The sequence below is a fragment of the Sinocyclocheilus grahami genome, unplaced genomic scaffold (assembly GCF_001515645.1).
Source record: "Sinocyclocheilus grahami isolate Dianchi unplaced genomic scaffold, SAMN03320097.WGS_v1.1 scaffold21.1, whole genome shotgun sequence".
NCBI lineage: Eukaryota > Metazoa > Chordata > Actinopteri > Cypriniformes > Cyprinidae > Sinocyclocheilus > Sinocyclocheilus grahami.
The window spans coordinates 1,506,724-1,526,350 of NW_015505200.1; the positions used below are offsets into that span (position 1 = coordinate 1,506,724).

The 19,627-nt window shown below is 37.9% G+C and overlaps 3 protein-coding genes across 8 annotated transcripts in view; 1 reads left to right on the forward strand and 2 right to left on the reverse strand.

Annotated features, from left to right (window-relative positions):
• The window catches only part of LOC107556696 (rab effector MyRIP-like), a 30,819-nt gene extending 23,239 nt beyond the window's left edge, over positions 1-7,580 (reverse strand). For 3 of the 5 annotated variants that reach the window (XM_016239904.1, XM_016239895.1, XM_016239885.1), the window contains exons 1-2: positions 7,285-7,435; positions 5,792-5,951 (exon numbers count right to left, since the gene is read on the reverse strand). In XM_016239904.1, the coding sequence (XP_016095390.1) occupies positions 5,792-5,901 (110 nt within the window). In that variant the 5' untranslated portion in view covers positions 5,902-5,951; positions 7,285-7,435. Of the gene's footprint in view, positions 1-5,791; positions 5,952-7,284; positions 7,441-7,518 lie in introns of those variants that run through there. The other 2 variants (XM_016239877.1, XM_016239869.1) reach the window with 2 other exon arrangements.
• LOC107556724 (atypical chemokine receptor 4-like) lies at positions 7,517-14,587 on the forward strand. Of its 2 annotated transcripts, none has more exons than XM_016239923.1 (7): positions 7,517-7,662; positions 9,048-9,255; positions 9,489-9,566; positions 9,884-9,958; positions 10,155-10,235; positions 10,359-10,455; positions 10,555-10,879. In XM_016239923.1, the coding sequence occupies exons 1-6, from the start codon at positions 7,532-7,534 to the stop codon at positions 10,422-10,424; spliced, it is 639 nt and encodes a 212-aa protein (XP_016095409.1). In that variant the 5' UTR covers positions 7,517-7,531; the 3' UTR covers positions 10,425-10,455; positions 10,555-10,879. The 2 variants fall into 2 exon arrangements, with proteins under 2 accessions (XP_016095409.1, XP_016095401.1); XM_016239915.1 differs by lacking the exon at positions 7,517-7,662 and adding an exon at positions 12,698-14,587 and having other exon boundaries at positions 9,087-9,255; positions 10,555-11,842.
• Positions 14,588-18,793: 4,206 nt separating this feature from the next.
• Positions 18,794-19,627, reverse strand: part of LOC107558188 (transcription factor E2F5-like) — a 7,031-nt gene continuing 6,197 nt past the window's right edge. The window contains exons 8-9 of the mRNA XM_016241813.1: positions 19,127-19,173; positions 18,794-18,808 (exon numbers count right to left, since the gene is read on the reverse strand). Coding sequence (XP_016097299.1) covers positions 18,794-18,808; positions 19,127-19,173 — 62 coding nt within the window. The remainder of the gene's footprint in view (positions 18,809-19,126; positions 19,174-19,627) is intronic.

Consider the following 19,627-nt stretch of genomic DNA (forward strand, 5'->3'; position numbering starts at 1 on the left):
CCTTAGATGCATTTAAACCTGTTGTAGGGGACTCCAACACAATATTAGGACACTTTAAAATACCATATGACCTGCTCTTTAAGGTTTTGCAGTGCTTTGAAAAAGAATTGTGGGGCTTAAGAAATAGCACTAATATTCAAAAAGGCCACGCCGTTCTCAAGCCCACCTGCCTCTGCTCACTCATGCCGGCCTCCGGTCACACAAGGTGTGTGACGCTGTTTCGTTGTGAAAGCGAAACTACTTTGTTTGGCCATCCAAAAGAGGACACAACTAGAAATCAGTGGTTAAGTTGTATTTACAACACTGTTCCAGAACAGTTTAAGCCAAATATTCAGATGTGTCCAGCGCATTTTAATGGAGGACTATCCTGGTAGAGTAGACTACAATGCCGGCTGTTCTGACTCACAGACTGTAAGTACGTTTTTTATATTTAAATATTTAAAGACTGATGATTCAAATGGGAGTTTTGAGCAGTGTAGAGTAGCATTTGTTGTTTGTCATTTCTCCGATCACAAATGCAGACATGGTTTTATGTTTACGCGGCGCGATGCAACGCAACGTGTAAAAAGACAGTATAAGTCATTATAATCCGTAATTATGTCCCCAGCTGATGTTTTGGCTGGTCAAGCAAATGTTTGTGCTTGTTTCTGTATGATATAATTGTTCATATATCTATTAAAATACTGATATTCTGGTCTATAACTCCTCCCCGAACTTCCCTCTGCCCTGTATCTTGTTCTCTCATTGGCTGTAGGTCATCGCCGATGTAGTTTTCAGTCAGAAATCATTGCACACTGCGTGATTGTGAATCGCAGACAGCTCCAGATATTTAGCATGCCAAATATTTTGCGGGCATCGGCGACGTGTCGGCGATTCCCTCAGATCGCGTCTTTGATAATTCACACTGCGTGATTGTCACTCGCGTGAACGAGCACCGATTTGCCTCCGATTTCGGGCATTTGTCAGCGAGTGAAAAACCTGTCGGCGAGTGAAAAATCGGGCTAAGTGAACTCGGCATTAGGCTGCTGCACCTGTGATACAGCTGTTCTGCGTTCTGATTAAAAGTTGAGACAAAGTTAAGAGTGTCTTTTGTCTGTCGTTCTTCAAACATTACAGTAGATATATTTTGGTTTACAAACTGTATTGTTTCATCAGTTAGCCACGTTAGCACTCGGTTAACATTCACCATTATTGTGTTAAATGTTCACAGTTTAGCAGCTAAACTTTAGCTGTGGGCACGATTCGCTTGCATAAGTGTTTTTGTATTTGATGTCATTATTTTAAGGACGGATTGGATCACTATATTATTGTTTTATGTAAAGGTTCTTTGTCAATGGTAGTGCTCACAAACTTGCTCAAGGACTCCTCTGTGCCAATCATAACAGGCTTGGCCAGCTGACCAATCAGAGCAGAGTAGGCTTATGGAAGGGAGGGGTTTGCTCCGAACTTGCTTGGAACGAATCGTTTCGAAATCATTGGCAAATTACTCTAATATTTAATATATGTTCTGAGAAAATTACAATGTTTTCTGACCTTAGATGCATTTAAACCTGTTGTAGGGGACTCCAACACAATATTAGGACACTTTAAAATACCATATGACCTGCTCTTTAAGGTTTTGCAGTGCTTTGAAAAAGAATTGTGGGGCTTAAGAAATAGCACTAATATTCAAAAAGGCCACGCCGTTCTCAAGCCCACCTGCCTCTGCTCACTCATGCCGGCCTCCGGTCACACAAGGTGTGTGACGCTGTTTCGTTGTGAAAGCGAAACTACTTTGTTTGGCCATCCAAAAGAGGACACAACTAGAAATCAGTGGTTAAGTTGTATTTACAACACTGTTCCAGAACAGTTTAAGCCAAATATTCAGATGTGTCCAGCGCATTTTATGGAGGACTGTTTCCTGATCCTGGTAGAGTAGACTACAATGCCGGCTGTTCTGACTCACAGACTGTAAGTACGTTTTTTATATTTAAAGAATTTGCCACTGATGATTCAAATGGGAGTTTTGAGCAGTGTAGAGTAGCATTTGTTGTTTGTCATTTCTCCGATCACAAATGCAGACATGGTTTTATGTTTACGCGGCGCGATGCAACGCAACGTGTAAAAAGACAGTATAAGTCATTATAATCCGTAATTATGTCCCCACTGGATGCAACAAATGCCTTGTTTATAATGGGTTTTCATGTTTTTGTCTCGTCGCTTCGGCCGGACAGGGCATCACAATACGGTAGTGGCGCAACATTTCCGTCACACGCTTGAGGTATTCGGCCAATCACAACGCACTGTATAGCTGGCCAATCAGAGCACACCTCGCTTTTCAGACCGATGAGCTTTGTAAAAATTGACGCGTTTCAGAAAGGCGGGGCATAGAGGAGAAACAATAATGTACAGTACGTGGAAAATTATGTGTTTTTTAACCTTAAACCGCATAAACACATTTTATTACACCAAATAATGTTATTTTTAGCAGCATCATATGACCCCTTTAACATCCATGTTAAGCGATTCAATTACTCGGACATCCAAGACAGATCTTCACTCTGGCCATTAACACACATCTCAAACGTCGCCTGTAAGCACCTGTGATTGGATTTTGAAGGGAAGGGTCTCTTTTTGTGACTACATAAAATACGATGTCAGTGTATTTCTACATTTCTGAGCTATAAACTAGTTGCCGAAAAGCCTAAAATGCCTAAAAGCATGAAACGACTACACTGAGATATTGTATGTTTTTTCCCAAATTAATTTTTGTGCCATTATTCCTACTTCCTGTTCCAGCAAACAAGTATTTTCAACAACAGAGTGAGAGATTAGAGAAGTCAGAGTGCTTGTCTGTTGGTTAGATAAGATCCTGGTGCCAATCAAGGTCATTAACTAAATTGTTTTTCTCAGCCCGAAGTACCGTGATGAGTAATGTGCTTCATTGTGCCAATGTGGCACAATTTTTTTTTAAAGACAAAACAACGGGAGAAAGAAGGAAAGAGAGAAGGTCAAACAGACTAAATACGTGGGTTATGTTCTGTCATTTGGGAACCAATGTATTTATGCATAGTACCACATAAAAAAATAGTTAAAAGTTTCTCACAATTACTTCCTGAAGTGCAGCAAATAAAAACACCAAAGAGATATTTGTTTATATGTAAACAGAAAGGGCCTTTTAATTTGCAAATACCTGTTAAGATAGAAATATTGGTCTCATATAACCAAGAAGATACAACATGAATCGGTCTCTCCTGAATAATAATGCCTCTATATATCTGTAGTTCAGAATCAGATTTCTTCAAAGCTGAAACCGTATTCATAGTGGGCTCAGGGAAGTGAGTCACGGATAAGGAGGGAAGGGAGAGCCCTTCCTGTCATTTTGTTTTAAAGTATGACAAAAAATGATGGGAACTTCCTCATGCTCTCTAGCAATCACTGGAATGCCATTTGGGTGACATCACAAGGAAGACCATGCTAAAATAGCTTATTTACAAACTTTTCATGGGAAAATGTGGTGATATTTAGCATTATCATTTTTAAATGCCATATACTACAGTTAAAGTTTGGTTTGGGGTTGATAGGACTTTTTCATGTTTCTCATAAAGTCTCTTATGCTCATCCAAGCTGCATTATAAATCATAATATGCAAAAAAATATGGAATAAAATGTCACAGATGTTTCAGATGAAAGCTTTCTTTAATTGCATTCATTTCTGTAATTGCTTTAAATAGCATTTATTTGAGAGAAAAAAAAACTAATACTGTGTATTATTATTAAAATTACTGTTTTATAATTTATTCCTGTTATGGCAAACCTGAATTTTCAGCAGCCATTACTCCAGTCTTCAGTGTCACATCATCCTTCAAAAATCAGCCTAATATGCTCATTTGGCGCTCAAGCAGGGCTCTACAGTGCGACCATTTCAGTCGCATTTGCGACTGAAAACTACTGCGTGCGACTATGAAATAATATTTAGGAGCACCTGTGCGACTGACCCGATCATCATATTTGTGTTTGCGCTGAGGGAGCTTCAAAGGTTCTAATATACGTACGTGTTTCTGCAGCGTTGAGTAATATATCACAAACATATCATCTCATTATAACAAACAAAGTGTTGATGGGGTGTAAATAAGATATTCATTGTGCAGTGTAGAGAGCTTCGTCGATTATAATGGAGTTTTGTGAGATCTGGATAAATTAAGATGAGTGACAGCTTTTAATGATTATTAAGGGAGTTTGCAAATGTGATATTGATTTAATACAACAGTTAATTAAACAAGAAGTTAATATTAAGTCGGGGGAAGTCGTGGCCTAATGGTTATAGACTCGGACTCATAACCCAAAGGTTGTGGGTTCGAGTCTCGTACCGGCAGGGATTGTAGGTGGGGGGAGTGAATGTACAGCGCTCTCTCCCACCTTCAATACCACGACTGAGGTGCCCTTGAGCAAGGCACCGAAGCCCCAACTGCTCCCCGGGCGCCGCAGCAAAAAAATGGCTGCCCACTGCTCCGGATGTGTGTTCACGGTTTGTGTGTGTTCACTGCTGTGTGTGTGCACTTTGGATGGGTAAATGCAGAGCACTAATTCCGAGTATGGGTCACCATACTTGGCCACATGTCACGTCACTTAAGTGACTTATATTGTCTGACAACAACTCAATTGCCTTATTTTGCTCTATTTCATCAACGAAAATCGTTTTTTTTTTTTTAAAGGTTGTGGGTTCGAGTCTCGTACATCCGAAAATAGTTTTTTTTTAAAGTAACAGCTGAGCCGCTGCCCATCTCCATGCAAACACAGCGCTGATTCGTTTATGAATGACTGCGTTTTTAAACAAATCTAGTGAGTCAATGATTCAATTACCCATTCATAAAGACAGTCAAATACTTCATTCCTGAATGATTCAGCCGTTCGAACAAATCAATTGTCAATCAAATGACTTGATGCCACCTGCTAGCAGTTTTAGTTTAATTTTTAAAGCATATTTTCTGTTATTTAAATCATTTCTATATTCAAAATATTATATTTAAAACATTAACCTCAACATGAATTTATTAATTTAATTGCACTCATGCGACCTCTGAGCCTCATTAAACGTCTGAAAAGCCACTTGTGTGTTCTTCTGTGCCATCTCTGTAGCACAAATGCATTTCTTAAATACTGATTTCATTTGATTGGTAACTTATTCTTATTCTACTTGTTTTTATTCTTTTGTTTTAATTAGAAATGTTAAAAAGCTTATAAATATATTTTTTGATTTTGACAAAAGATGACATACTTTTAATAAAGTTAGAAAAATGCCATTACAAAGGTAAAAACAAAATTCCCTATAAATCACTTTAAGGAGTCAACTATCACCTCATAATGGGAAGGTTCATTTTTTATCAGAATTTTTTATTACTGATTAGAAGGTGCTCCTAAATTTTTGACCGTGCTCCTAAATTTTTTTAATTAGGAGCACAAGCACTCCTAAAAAGAAAAGTATCCATAGAGCCCTGTCAAGTAACATTTCTTATTATTTTTATCAGTTTTGTAAATACTCATATTGCTTAATTTATTTGTGGAAACCATGAAGCATTTTTGCAGGTTTTTCAGGATCTTTGATTAATAGAAATTTGATGAAAAGAAACACCATTTATAGAAAATCGTTTTTTATAACAACGTAAATATCTTTACTGTCACTTTTAATTAATTTAATGTATCCTTGCTGAAAAAAAGCAAAAATCTTACTGACCCCAAATTTTAGAACAGCAGTGTATTTTGAGCAGGAGTCACAAGACTACTAAGACACAGAAGGGTGCACGAGACTCACTTGAGCCGCATCTCCTCAGTCTTGCGCAGCTCCATGTCCCGTTGCACCACCTGCATCACATGGTCAGCCTCCACATCCGTCAGACCAGAGAGATCCAGTTTACGCCCCATCCTTCACCTCTGCAGAGCTAATAAGATACCTGCCCTGTCCCAGCTGTTAGCTAAGGACAGTAAAAGAAGCAGAACGGAGTCATTTAATATATCAAAAGCTTGGCACCAGCTGCACCGCTGGCTTCATAATGTGCTTGAAGTAACAGACAAAGTTACAGTTTCACTTTATGAGGTTTTTTTTATTTTTTATTTCATACTCTAACCAGGATCTTTTAATGCTTTGGCAAACTCAGTTTTCAACTGTATAATGGAAGCTGGAAGGTAAATCTAATGACAAAACAATCTTGTAATTATAACAATATTTCATTATGAAATCAACAGTGTATTGCAAAAGTCCAAAGTAAATCCTCTTGCATAAGACTGTTAAATCTGCCTTTAGCTGAAATAAGGGCCCTGAGATTCAAAACCACAACAATGTCATTTTTATTCACTTCTCTAGAAGTTTGATAATTCTTACATGACATATAAAGAATACATGAAATTTTCTATGGTACCACATGCCTTGGGTTGTGACCTTGCCTTAAACACTTTTTTTGTCTGAAAGATAAGTCCCCAAATGTTGTTATTGTCACTAAAACTAAAAAATTAAATTCACTAACTGAAATAAAGTTGAAATAAAATAATATATTGGATGAAAAACTTGCCATGTCAACCAACTGAAATAAAACAATTACTATACTGAAACAAAAATAAATTTAAGCTAAACAGAAATAATATAAACTAACAAAAATTACAAAATAAAATAAAAGTACTAAAACCTAAAACAAAATGAAATCTGAACATATAGGCTAAAAATAAAAATGTATATATAATGTCCCCAACAGTTTAACAAAACAAACCTAGGCTTTTGCAGGCACACTGTAAAACTAACAGATCTTTCTCAGCAACCTCAAAACCATCTGCTGAGCAAACAGTGAAAGCAAACACAGAGCTTTTGCCCATGAGGTATGACTACAATTCATCTGTCAGAAGGTGGCAATGCATTAAAGGGACAGTTCTACTTGTCATCATTTACTCACCACAGCCTCAAGTCACCATTCACTTTCGATGCATCTCTTCCCATACAGTGTAAGTGAATGGTGACTGAACCCGTCACATCTCCACAAAGAAAGAAAGAAAGAAAGAAAGAAAGAAAGAAAGAAAGGCTACAATATGTTCACACACAAGTTATTCATACTGAGTTTGGATAACAACCTCTTTCATAACAGAAGAAGTCGGGCTATTCTAACATGAGACAGCTCAACGTCAAAATAAATATTTTATGCTCTGATTAATCATGCAATCACATTTATATATAATTGGACTAAAATAATCAACAAATAAGCCATACTAGAGACATACAATTGATACATTGAGAAGAACTCGTTTAGATGCGGCACTTACCTTCGCGTCTTCACCTCAGTCGCTTACGTCAGCTCTTTTCGACCAGCGACTGCCAAGCTGTCAAGATTTGCAGACAAACTCATTATGAATGTCCGCAGACCGCTTCAAATCAACACGGTCGACTTTCCGTGTCTTTCGGGAATGTTCGAAGTTAACCTTTTGACAAGTTTGACAAAACAATCAAGAATCTCTGAAGAGAAACGCTCGGAACTGAACGCGTGGTTCCGCGTGTACCTGCTGTGGTCTCATGCCATTTACGACCACGAGACCAGAAATCTGCCAAGCTCCGGTACAAGCAGCGCTGCAATGCTGCAACAGTGCTGCTAATCCACTTCTGGACGTGCTGAGCAATGATACCATACTGAGAATGAAGGGAATGTAAGATTTATACGTTGCTGCTGATTTAGCCACAGTTGCTTGTTAGCTGTAAAAAATAAAAAAATACATAATGAATAAAAAAGTCACATTTATTAAAAGACAGACACTGATTTGGATTCATTCAAACACTTTACATTTTTAATATACAGAATAATGATGACATAAAACAAGTAGGCCTATTTATTTACTTTTTGGCTGACCTGGAGAGGATTTTCTTTTTCCCGAAAATGCTATTAATGTTATTGCATTGGATAATTTTTGTACTTTTTGGAGGATTTATCAAAAAAATTCTGCTGGACAACAATCAGGAACACAAAACCTGTGCTAGAAAGAAAACATGTTGACAGAAAAGACTGAATCCAAGATTCGCTGATAATATAGCATAATGAGATATTTACAACCAATTTTTAAAAGGCTGGTCTAGTTAGGGAAAGGGTTTTCACAGAACAAGAGTTCAATTGTTTTGTCTGTTACATGCTGCCTTGCCATTTTGCATTCTTTGTTGCCTTCTTAGATCACCTTTTTTCTCAACATCTCAACATGTTGTTGTACAATAGGTAACAACCAACAAAAATGACCTATTAAGAGACCCACCCAGATAGTAAAACACAGATCAAAATTATTTAGCACCTCTAAAAATAATTTAGAAATTATTTAACATCTTCACAGTTAATCAAAGTGAAAACCAGTTTAAACCAGCCTTGTTTTTGGTCTTAGCTGGTTTGTGTTGACAGTGGGTTTTGAGCACTTGTTTGCTGGTCAGACTGGGAGACCAGCTAAAACCCGCAAACCATCTGGTTTCATCAGGGACTTCTTATGATTCTGTTCAGGTTGACGCTAATCCCAGTCCCACACACACTTAAACACCATCTTTAACTTTGCAATGTCACTATCTGTCCTCTGTCCATGTCACTGATCTGCATATTCAGACTGTAAGGCAAGTGAATGTTCCAGCATTTTCAGACTTAAGCTTAGTCACATGTAGGTCCAGTCAGCTGGTTTGAAACAATGCCACAGAAAGGCCAAAGTACCCTGACTTTTTCTCCATCTCGCTCTTTCTTAGTCCTCAAAGAGAAACAGAAAGATATTCTTTTATTTCAAGATCATTTTCAATTGTTTTCTCTCGATTCAGGAAAAAATAATTATGCAATGGCTATCATCTGTTTTCCTGCAAACAAAGGCATAGATCAATAGCAAAACCGAAAGCTGGATGACAAAACACAATAATAAGAGCCTTATGAGATACTGTATGGCCCCTCGGCTATACAAATCATTGATGATTAATCATGTCCCAGTATTAGACAGCAGCAGATTTGTTGTTCAAGCTTGTAAGTGTGTTTCAAAATGTTTTTGTCAGGAAAAATGTGTTACTGCCCCCTTTTTAGACATCTGGTAGTGATTAAATGTGAGTATAAAGCAGAGATGAAGTGTGCTTGGACTACAGAAAGCAGCAGTATGAAGAGTAGTGTGCAGCTAGGGCTGTTGTGTCTCAGCCTGCTCATCTTCAGTCTTCATGGAGAAGAAGAAGTCGAGACAGATTCAAGCATGCAAAACCCAATTAAGTTTGATGAGCCGGATCTTCATCAGTTTGAGGTGAGGGATAAACTTTGCTGGTAGTACATTTACTGGTAAATCACACTGGGGCAAGAATGCAGTTTCAACAGGCATCTTTCTTTTGGCATGGATTTCCCTAAATGTAATTCATATATAGTTTTTGCAAAATGATAAATTGCTTTTATATGTTGGTTTTTATTTATGTTGTTATATGTTTGTGTGAGAGTTTTGCTTACTTTGAGTCATTTATCTTTTAACAATCCTTTTGCAAGATGTACAGAGTACGAAGACAGACGGTCTCCACAGAGAAGGAAAATACAGCAAAGACAGTAGCTGTTGTGCCACCAAGTGTAAGTACACATCTAATAAAGTAACCTTTGCGCAATCTCCTGAGATGTTTTTTCCAGCTGCAGCTTTTTCAAAATGTAATAACCCTACGTGGTTTGGATGATAATCAAGCCATAATTAAGCTCTCTCTTTGATAACTATTAAAATGGCAGTAGTACTGCATGTTACAAAATAACTACTTAAAGATTTCATCTGCCAAAAATATAATCTGCAGTTTGCAGCTGTATCTGTCCTCATAATTGTTTCACAATGCAGAGATGGTCATATAAAATGTGTCACCAGAAATGTCATGTTTTCAATCTTTTTTATTGATCTGAAGGAGAACAGCAAGGCTAAGAGAAAACGGCCACGTCCAGGAGGTCTTACTCCTTTAGGAGACAGTGGAGATTCAACGGTATTCACTGTCCTCTGTCAGTTCATTAAAAATAAATGGTGAAATAATACATAGGATATATATACTGTAAATAGAGAAAAATGTTGAGTACATGCTTCACCAGTTACATGATTTTCTAATCTAAATATATATCGACTTGCTTTACACTGAATTCATCATTTGGTTTTCTCGGTTCAACGTCTATCGCTGCACCAAGAGCCAGGACAAAAACAGGAATAACAAACAGAAAAAACGTCCCGGGAGTCAGAGCCTTTTAGCAATCAGTGGAGTTTTCCAGGTAATCACTATTCTCTGATCAGCCTGTCAGCATGTCATTTAAACACATTAATAGTTATTTTTATTTAAGAAATAGACTGAATTGCTTTACTGTGAACTCATCATTTGCCTCCCTCAATTAAAGCTGCCCCAACAGACTGCCAAAGCCAAGAGAGATGCCGGAGGAAAAAGGCCCTTGCCAGAAAGTTAAAGCATTGTACATGTTCAAGGCTCCTTCTGAGGTAACATATTGCAGCGTATTTACTATTTACATAATATGAAGGGGGAAAAAATTGTACTAGGTGGCTTAACAGACATTATTGTATGTTTTCTCCTTACAGGTTACCTGAATTAGGAAAAATAGGAATTGCAAATAAATACATCACCATGTTTCATAAAGAGTGTGTCAGGCTCAGGTTATGCATGTGATAATCATTTATATTTCTATAGCTTTTCTTTTCCAAGTATATTTTAAGTAATAACCTGTATGGAAAATAAAAGGAATTTACCGAATTCTCCCCCAGTGTAATTCGTATTGGCATCACTAGGGGGCAATATTTACACAAGCGATAGGCGCTCGAACCAGCTTGGCTTCTGTTAAAACAAAATGTTTGATATCTGTTTATCTTCATCTCTTAATTACAATAAAGCAGTTGTGTTTAAAAATCACTCTTTTATTGTGTGGAGCCAGTGCAAAACACTGTAGATTTTATATGTAGGCTTTCTATAAAGTTTTGGCTGTAATGCCTTTTTTGTGAAGGAACTGACATGTTGATATTGTCAAGCTTAAATAGTCTGTGTGTGTTGATAGATTCTGTAGGATACAAACTGCACAACTATTAGTCCTCTTTTGTATTTGAGTAGTTCTGCCAGTTTAATGTGCCAGAAATGTTGTTAGCCTGAAAAGGCATACAAAATGGTAGGCCTATGTTTTGTGCCAGGAATTTGTCAACACATTAGTGGTCAAAAGTAAATAGAAAAGCAACACCCGTTCTTCCTTATCTGCATAATCATTGATAATAGCATAACATTTTTGCATGTTTCATTTTGTTGTTATTTAAGCATCTTAAGTTCTGGAACATTTAGTTTGAGATCACACAAGGCCAGTATTACCATTGCCTTCACACTGAGACCCAAAAAGTAACCACAAGCAACCATGCAAAAACAACGATTTGCACTTACGTACAATGTAAGTAGTGCAGTTGTTAGACTACAAAGTGAACAGCACTTTTTTCTAAAATGTAAAATTTGCAATTACCCAGACCATATACTAAAGCAAAACATAACATAACATTACATAACATAAAACCAGTTTTAAATCAAATAAATTGTGTGCACAAATTATTTTAAATAAATAAATAAATACTCAAAGAAACCTTGCTTCAAATAAATAAGTTGTGGCAGTGCATTACATTTATGTCATGTGCTGCTCTCTGATCATCTTTTTTTTAAAAGGCATGTTTGTAGACTCTTGCTGGAACCACACGAGATCAGATACGTTCACAGTATGTTTAGGTGTGGGAGCAAAGCTCTGCATGCATGAGTCACAGTAAACAGACTCTGTTCTCACAGGAAGAGCAGACAGAAACAATCTACTCTGCCTTCAGGCAAAACCCTGAATCTTTCAAGGTAAGAAAAGCATGGCATTATCGGTTTTAGAAGATTATTTTCTTTTTAGTTAGACATTAATATGATCCAGATGTTAGCTGCCGAATTTGCACACTGTTTGGGAGATAAGTCTTGAACAGAAAATATGCAATTACGTCTAATGCGAACATTAAGATAAACTACCATGAACTGTATTCAAATGTGCATGTCTGCTATTTGAAAATAATCATAGCAACGTTTGGTTTTTAACTTATCAAATTAATGTTAAATGTATATAGTGATTCAAATGGCTGAAAATAACATGTTTGGGTTCAAGTATGACTGAAATGATACTCATTTAAAGTCTTTGAATAATTTATAGTATGATATCAAAGCTTTTTGATTTGTGAAAAAAAAAGTGATTTTATTATTTTTTTGCTGGAATGAGTGCTTAATAAGATTTGAAAGTATAAAAAATGCATTGACTGTTTATTTATTTAAAAAATATATTTATAAAACATTGCACTTCTCTGGAAGAGGGAGTTTATACAAGTTTATGACTTGTTTAAGCAAATGTTGGATTACACAGGAAACCTGGAAAGGATTTACAATGTTTAACTGATATGCATCTCTACTTTCGGTTTATCTGTGATTTTAAGCATGCATAGAAAAAGGCATCTGATAAAAGCAGAGAGGGAATGTTCGGAATGAAAGTGCTGTTACACGCCTGTGGCAATAAAACATCCTGTCTGGTAGCCATATGCTTTCTCTCTGCTTTTGTTGAAGAAAAAAAGATCAACTCTTTATCTGTAAATCTGAGAATGCTTGATCATTTCCATGTCTTTTTGCATATAAAAAACTAAAAGCTTCCAAACAAACCATTGTTTTTATTTTCAGAGCTTTAGAAGAAGAATGGAGACCTCAGAGGAACACTATTACGACTACCCCGAGTATGAAAACAACAGCTCCAACTTCAGCTACGATGACTATCAGACCATCTGTGAGAAGGGCGACGTGCGCTCCTTCGCGAGGATCTTCCTCCCAGCTGTTTTTGTGTTATCTCTAGTGATTGGTTTAGCAGGCAACGCTCTGGTTGTGGCGGTGTATGCATACTGCAAGCAACTGAAAACGATGACTGACACGTTTATACTTCACCTGGCTGTGGCCGACCTTTTGCTGCTCCTAACGTTGCCCTTCTGGGCTGCCGATGCCGTCCACGGGTGGGAGCTCGGGGTCACCGTCTGTAAACTCGTATCTGCCCTGTACACCATCAACTTCACCTGTAGCATGATGCTGCTGGCCCACATCAGCATGGATCAGTACTTGGCTTTGACACCAGGAGCCAGAAACACAGGCATTATGCGTGCTTTTCAAAAGAAGCATTGTGTAAAACTCTGTTTGGTTGTCTGGACCATTGCGTTTTTTCTTGGCGTCCCTGATTTGGTGTTTTCAACAGTCAGAGAGCTTCCTCATAAAAAAAGCTGCATCGCAATGTATCAATCGGACATGGCGCTCAGGGCTAAAGCTAGTTTGGAAGTGGTGGAGGTCGTAATAGGCTTCTTGCTACCTTTATTAGTGATGTTGTTCTGCTACACTTGTGTAGGCCGAACCCTACTGAAGCTCCCTCAGGAGAGGAGGTGGAGGAAGTGGAGGTCCATCCGTGTGCTGCTGGCGATGGTGGGCGTCTTTGTGGTCACGCAGCTGCCCTATAATGTGGTCAAGTTCTGCCGGGCTATGGACGTCATGTACACGTTTGTGACTCACTGCGGGGTTAGTAAAGAGCTGGACAAGGCTACTCAGGTCACAGAGAGCCTGGCATTGACACACTGCTGTCTAAATCCTGTTCTGTACACTTTCGTCGGCTCCTCCTTCAGACAGCATGTATTGAAGTGTGCCAAAGACTTTGGAGAAAGGGGAAGGAGGTTGGCACGTATGAGAGAGCAACAAGAAGTGGATATCTCGTTGAATTCTCATTCACAGTCCCAAGAGACCAGCACTTTTTCCATCTGAGCAAAATGAAGAGCATATGTTTACTAGCCTGTGGAGCTATGCACAATCTGCTCCTTTGCAAAATATGTACACATTTACAGGGAAAAATTAGTGAAAACATAAGGCAGTATTTTGACCAGAACAGTAAAATTCTAACTGAAATAAAAGCTAAGATGCAAGATGTCGATAGTTGGGTTTATACGAAACAAATGGGAAAAGAACAAGTCCGCGGAGTGATACGAGAGATACAGATGCAAGATATCTCTTGTGCATAATATTTAACAAGATTTTCTTAACTCTACATTTACAAAATTATGAATAAAGAAGAGTTTCTACTCATAGGCTAATTATGACTTTGTGTGTAACGTTATGACTTTGTGACGTTCATGTTCGTTTAATAAATACAACCTTTCCCACATGACTTGAAAACACCTTGATAAACATCATTGCCAAAGAGAACAGTGAATATAGGCTAATGGTATGTTCAAGTCCTCCTGAAGTTCGTATTTACGAGTTGGCATGTCCGTCAGGTGCCTTCAAGTTACTTTGGTCAGATGGCGATGCATCTTTTCTATTGTCAGGGCCGTCCTTAGAGGGGTACAACTGGTGCGGTCGCACCAGGCCCCCGCGCTTGAGGGGGCCCCACGGCGAACGGCCAACCACTCCCACCCCCCACAGAACGCGATTGCGAATGGACCGAGGGGTGCCCCGCTCCCTACCTCGCACCAGGCCCCGCGTCAGCTACGGACGGCCCTGTCTATTGTAATAATTTTTTTTTTTAAATAATAATAATAATAAATAAACACTACTTCTACAAAATGGTGAGTGTGCATGAATGTATTTTTTATGTTTATATTCAATTTGATGAAGGTGCTGTAAATTGAATCATATATTCTGTCGTAGTTGTATAGCTATCATATTTTTTTAGATGCAACTTTTTGATAGTTTTATGTAAATTACAAAAAAATATAAAATTAATTCCAACAAATTTACCATCAATACAGATGCTGCATCCATTGTGCCTGTTTTCTCACTGCCTGCTGAAAACAAACAAAGGTAAAACCAGCCCATGTTGGTTTGCTGGTCTTAGTTGGTTTAAACTGAAAGTGACGTTAGGTGTGGTCAAGCATGGTGTCCCATACTCTGAATTTGTGCTCTGCATTTATCCCATCCAAATGCACATACACACACACACAGCAGTGAGTAGTGAAACACACACACCGTGAAAACACATCCGGAGCAGTGGGCAGCCATTTTTGCTGCAGCACCCGGGGAGCAGTTGGGGGTTCAGTGCCTTGCTCAAAGGTCTCACCTCAGTCGTGGTATTGAGGGTGGAAGAGAGCGCTGTACATTCACTCCCCCCACCTACATTTCCAGCTGGTACTGAGACTCGGACCTGTGACCTTCTGGTTACAAGTCCGACTCTCTAACCATTAGGCCATGACTGCTACCAAAATTTAAGCTGGTCTCCCAGCCTGGCTAAGCTAGTCCAAGCATGGTGTCCCATACTCTGAATTTATGCTCTGCATTTATCCCATCCAAATGCACACACACACACACACACACACACAGCAGTGAGTAGTGAAACACACACACCGTGAAAACACATCCGGAGCAGTGGGCAGCCATTTTTGCTGCAGCACCCGGGGAGCAGTTGGACTGCCTGCTGAAAACAAACAAAGGTAAAACCAGCCCATGTTGGTTTGCTGGTCTTAGTTGGTTTAAACTGAAAGTGACGTTAGGTGTGGTCAAGCATGGTGTCCCATACTCTGAATTTGTGCTCTGCATTTATCCCATCCAAATGCACATACACACACACACAGCAGTGAGTAGTGAAACACACACACCGTGAAAACACATCCGGAGCAGTGGGCAGCCATTTTTGCTGCAGCACCCGGGGAGCAGTTGGGGGTTCAGTGCCTTGCTCAAAGGTCTCACCTCAGTCGTGGTATTGAGGGTGGAAGAGAGCGCTGTACATTCACTCCCCCCACCTACATTTCCAGCTGGTACTGAGACTCGGACCTGTGACCTTCTGGTTACAAGTCCGACTCTCTAACCATTAGGCCATGACTGCTACCAAAATTTAAGCTGGTCTCCCAGCCTGGCTAAGCTAGTGTTCAGCTGGTTTTAGCTGGTTGGTGGTCAAAAGCCCTCTAAACCATCCCGCAAACCAGCTATTTCCCACTCTTAATTATGACTTGTCGTTGCGTTCATGTACCTTTAAAGGTGACATATCATGAAAATCTGACTTTTCCAGGTTTTAAGTGCTTTAATCAGGTCCCCAGTGCATCTATCAACCAAGGAAACATGAAAAAGATTAACCCAGTAACTTTGTTTTGGGAAGCCTTTTTCTGCAAGCGTCTGATTTCGCTCCCTTAGTGACGTGGCAAAGGGATCTCATTATAATATTACCGCCCCTTAATCTGTACGTTTACTCCCATGGCGCCCTTATTGTGTTTTCACAAGCGACAACGTACCAGTTCTAATGCCATGGCAAAAGTTTGAGCAGAACATGCCAAGTGTTCTGTCTTTGGCTGCACAGACGAGCACAGAACACTATTTAGAGTTCCAGCCTCAGAGGAGACAAGACAGAAGTGGATTTATTGATTTATTTACTGTATATTGCTGCTGCCACACAGATCTAAAATAAACATGCGATTTATTTCCCAGCTATTTACCTTCACAGACATAACCCACTGATTTTGTAACTCGTGTGTTTTTAACTTGTGTGAATGAGAACTTAGTTTAGTACTCACATGCTGTGACAGCCGCTTTCTGTCCGTGTGCTTTAGATGTGTGCGCTCAGAAAACCATATATCAGAAGTTTAAACTCATATGGTTTAAAACGCATGATTTCAGCGCAATAAACATGATAATCAGAACCAAAAACGTGTTTTTAGCTGGTCCGAGCTGTAGAGCGGCGCAGCTCTATTCTGTAAAAGGGGGCGGGGAGCAGCAGCTCATTTGCATTTAAAGAGACAGGCACGAAAACAGCTGTTTCTGCTTCCACTCAAAATAGGCATTTTCAAAATGATATAATAAATGATTTGTTGAGTATTTGAGCTGAAACTTCACAGACACATACTGGGGACAAATGGGCATAATATGTCTCCTTTAACTGCTTTAATGTAGCTACCTTTAAAAACTGTTCTTTCGACTTGAATGCAAGTCCACTTTAGTCCACTAAATGCCACGATTGACCAGTCAGAATCGAGCATTCCTGCCACATAATTGGCTAAAATAAATGCTCTGTGGAGAATATCAGAACAAAAACTGATAAAAACATGTTCTTCATCCCCAAAATATTTGATTTATAAAGAATGTGATTTTTTCATCATAATACGTCATAACTACATAATATCATCATAAAAGAATGTTCCTCTGTACAGAAGAATATCATGTTCACTGACATTGTGCACATTTTCAGCTTTTTCATTTTTAATTGGTTCCATGCAGTTTATTCTTCATTCTTACATAAATTAATAATTTCGTGATGTTCAAAATGTTCTGAAGAATTTGAGGAGAAGCAGAGCAGCAATATTGGCTAGTTACTATGGGTCACAGGGGTGACACAGCATTTGTATTAACTCCAGCTGCAGAATCCAAACAAACATTTCAAATGTAATCCATTGGATCTTTCACCATACTCATAGACGCCTAGATTTTTTTGTTTCTCAAAAGATGCTTCAGCAATGAATGCAAATAGAATATGCATTTAAAAGCAAGTATGTTGCATTTAGTACATTGATGCATTTATAATGCATTTTAATGGAATTTATACTTTTACCTTGTTTTTACTTTGCTTAACTTTATTCTTTGTGAATAATTTGTTTCTGGGATAATTAAAAAAATTCTAAATTGTGTAGATAAATAATTCTAAAATGTGTAAAATAGGGGGCCTAGTTGTGACCAAACCTTTGACTGTACATGTTGATATAGAGGTAATACATACTTTTTAGTACAATGGCATTTAGAGACACAAGATGACTATTTCTAAATCTAACCCATTTCGAAATCTAATCTATTTTTTAACAATGTGCTAACATGTATGAACTATCCATAAGAGGGGAGCATGTAGAAGATTGTGCACAAAACACTTTGATCACATTGGTAATTTAGAGGCCTTAGAAATTCATGTATGAAATATGATACGGTAGGATTTCTAGGGTTAAACAATTAGTAAAACAGTCCTTTACTCAGCCAATTCCTAAAAAAAAAAGGAAGGTTTTGCTACCACCTTCTGGTCTGTTAAAAAGAAAATAATTCTAAAATGTGTAAAATAGTGGGCCTAGTTGTGACCAAACCTTTGACTGTACATGTTGATATAGAGGTAATACATACTTTTTAGTACAATGGCATTTAGAGACACAAGATGACTATTTCTAAATCTAACCCATTTCGAAATCTAATCTATTTTTTAACCCTGTGCTAACATGTATGAACTATCCATAAGAGGGGAGCATGTAGAAGATTGTGCACAAAACACTTTGATCACATTGGTAATTTAGAGGCCTTAGAAATTCATGTATGAAATATGATACGGTAGGATTTCTAGGGTTAAACAATTAGTAAAACAGTCCTTTACTCAGCCAATTCCTAAAAAAAAAAGGAAGGTTTTGCTACCACCTTCTGGTCTGTTAAGGTCACAAATAGCATTTAATAAAACAAAAGCATTTTAAAAATTGTTCCTTAAAATACTAATGCTGTATGTGAAATGATCAGTAAAAGAAAGATGCAGAGCTGCGGAGGCCTTGAGGCATTTAAATATTGTAGAAACTTAAATTTGCTGTAAAGTTGCTTTGCAACGATTTGTATCGTGAAAAACGCTATACAAATAAACTTGAATTGAATTTAAAGAAATTGAGACACAACCCAAAAGAATGCTTTATGTGTATTATATTGCAGTGTTACAAACAAATAGGTTTCTCCAAAACATAAATAATAACAATACTTGAGCAATAGCAAGTGTTTTTATAAAACTTTAACAATTAGTAAAACAGTCCTTTACTCAGCCAATTCCTAAAAAAAAAAAGGAAGGTTTTGCTACCACCTTCTGGTCTGTTAAGGTCACAAATAGCATTTAATAAAACATAAAAGCATTTTAAAAATTGTTCCTTAAAATACTAATGCTGTATGTGAAATGATCAGTAAAAGAAAGATGCAGAGCTGCGGAGGCCTTGAGGCATTTAAATATTGTAGAAACTTAAATTTGCTGTAAAGTTGCTTTGCAACGATTTGTATCGTGAAAAACGCTATACAAATAAACTTGAATTGAATTTAAAGAAATTGAGACACAACCCAAAAGAATGCTTTATGTGTATTATATTGCAGTGTTACAAACAAATAGGTTTCTCCAAAACATAAATATCTTAACAGGGGGAAAACTACCGGGGTTAAACACACACAAAAAGGTTATCACAAAGAGCACTTATTGGATTTATCGAATACACATTTACCAAATGAATAAATAAATAAAATTAAATAAAAACCAGAGATTTTACTGTATTGTTTTAAAAAATTGGGGGTCAATAAGATTTTTTTAATGCTTTTGAAGCTCTTATGCACACCAAGGCTGCATTTATGCGACCAAAAATACAGTAAAAACAGTAATATTGTGAAATATTACAATATTACAGTAATATTGTGAAATATTACAATTTAAAATAATCTTCATATGATGGCAAAGAGCAATAAAGTGCAAATTGTATGCAGATGTCATTTTTATAGCCAAAAAGTAAGATGAAATTCTCATAGTTTGTAAATCAGCGGTTCTCAACCTTTTTTACTCCAAGCCCCCCCCCCCCCCCCCCCCCCCCCCCCCCCCCCCCCCCCCCCCCC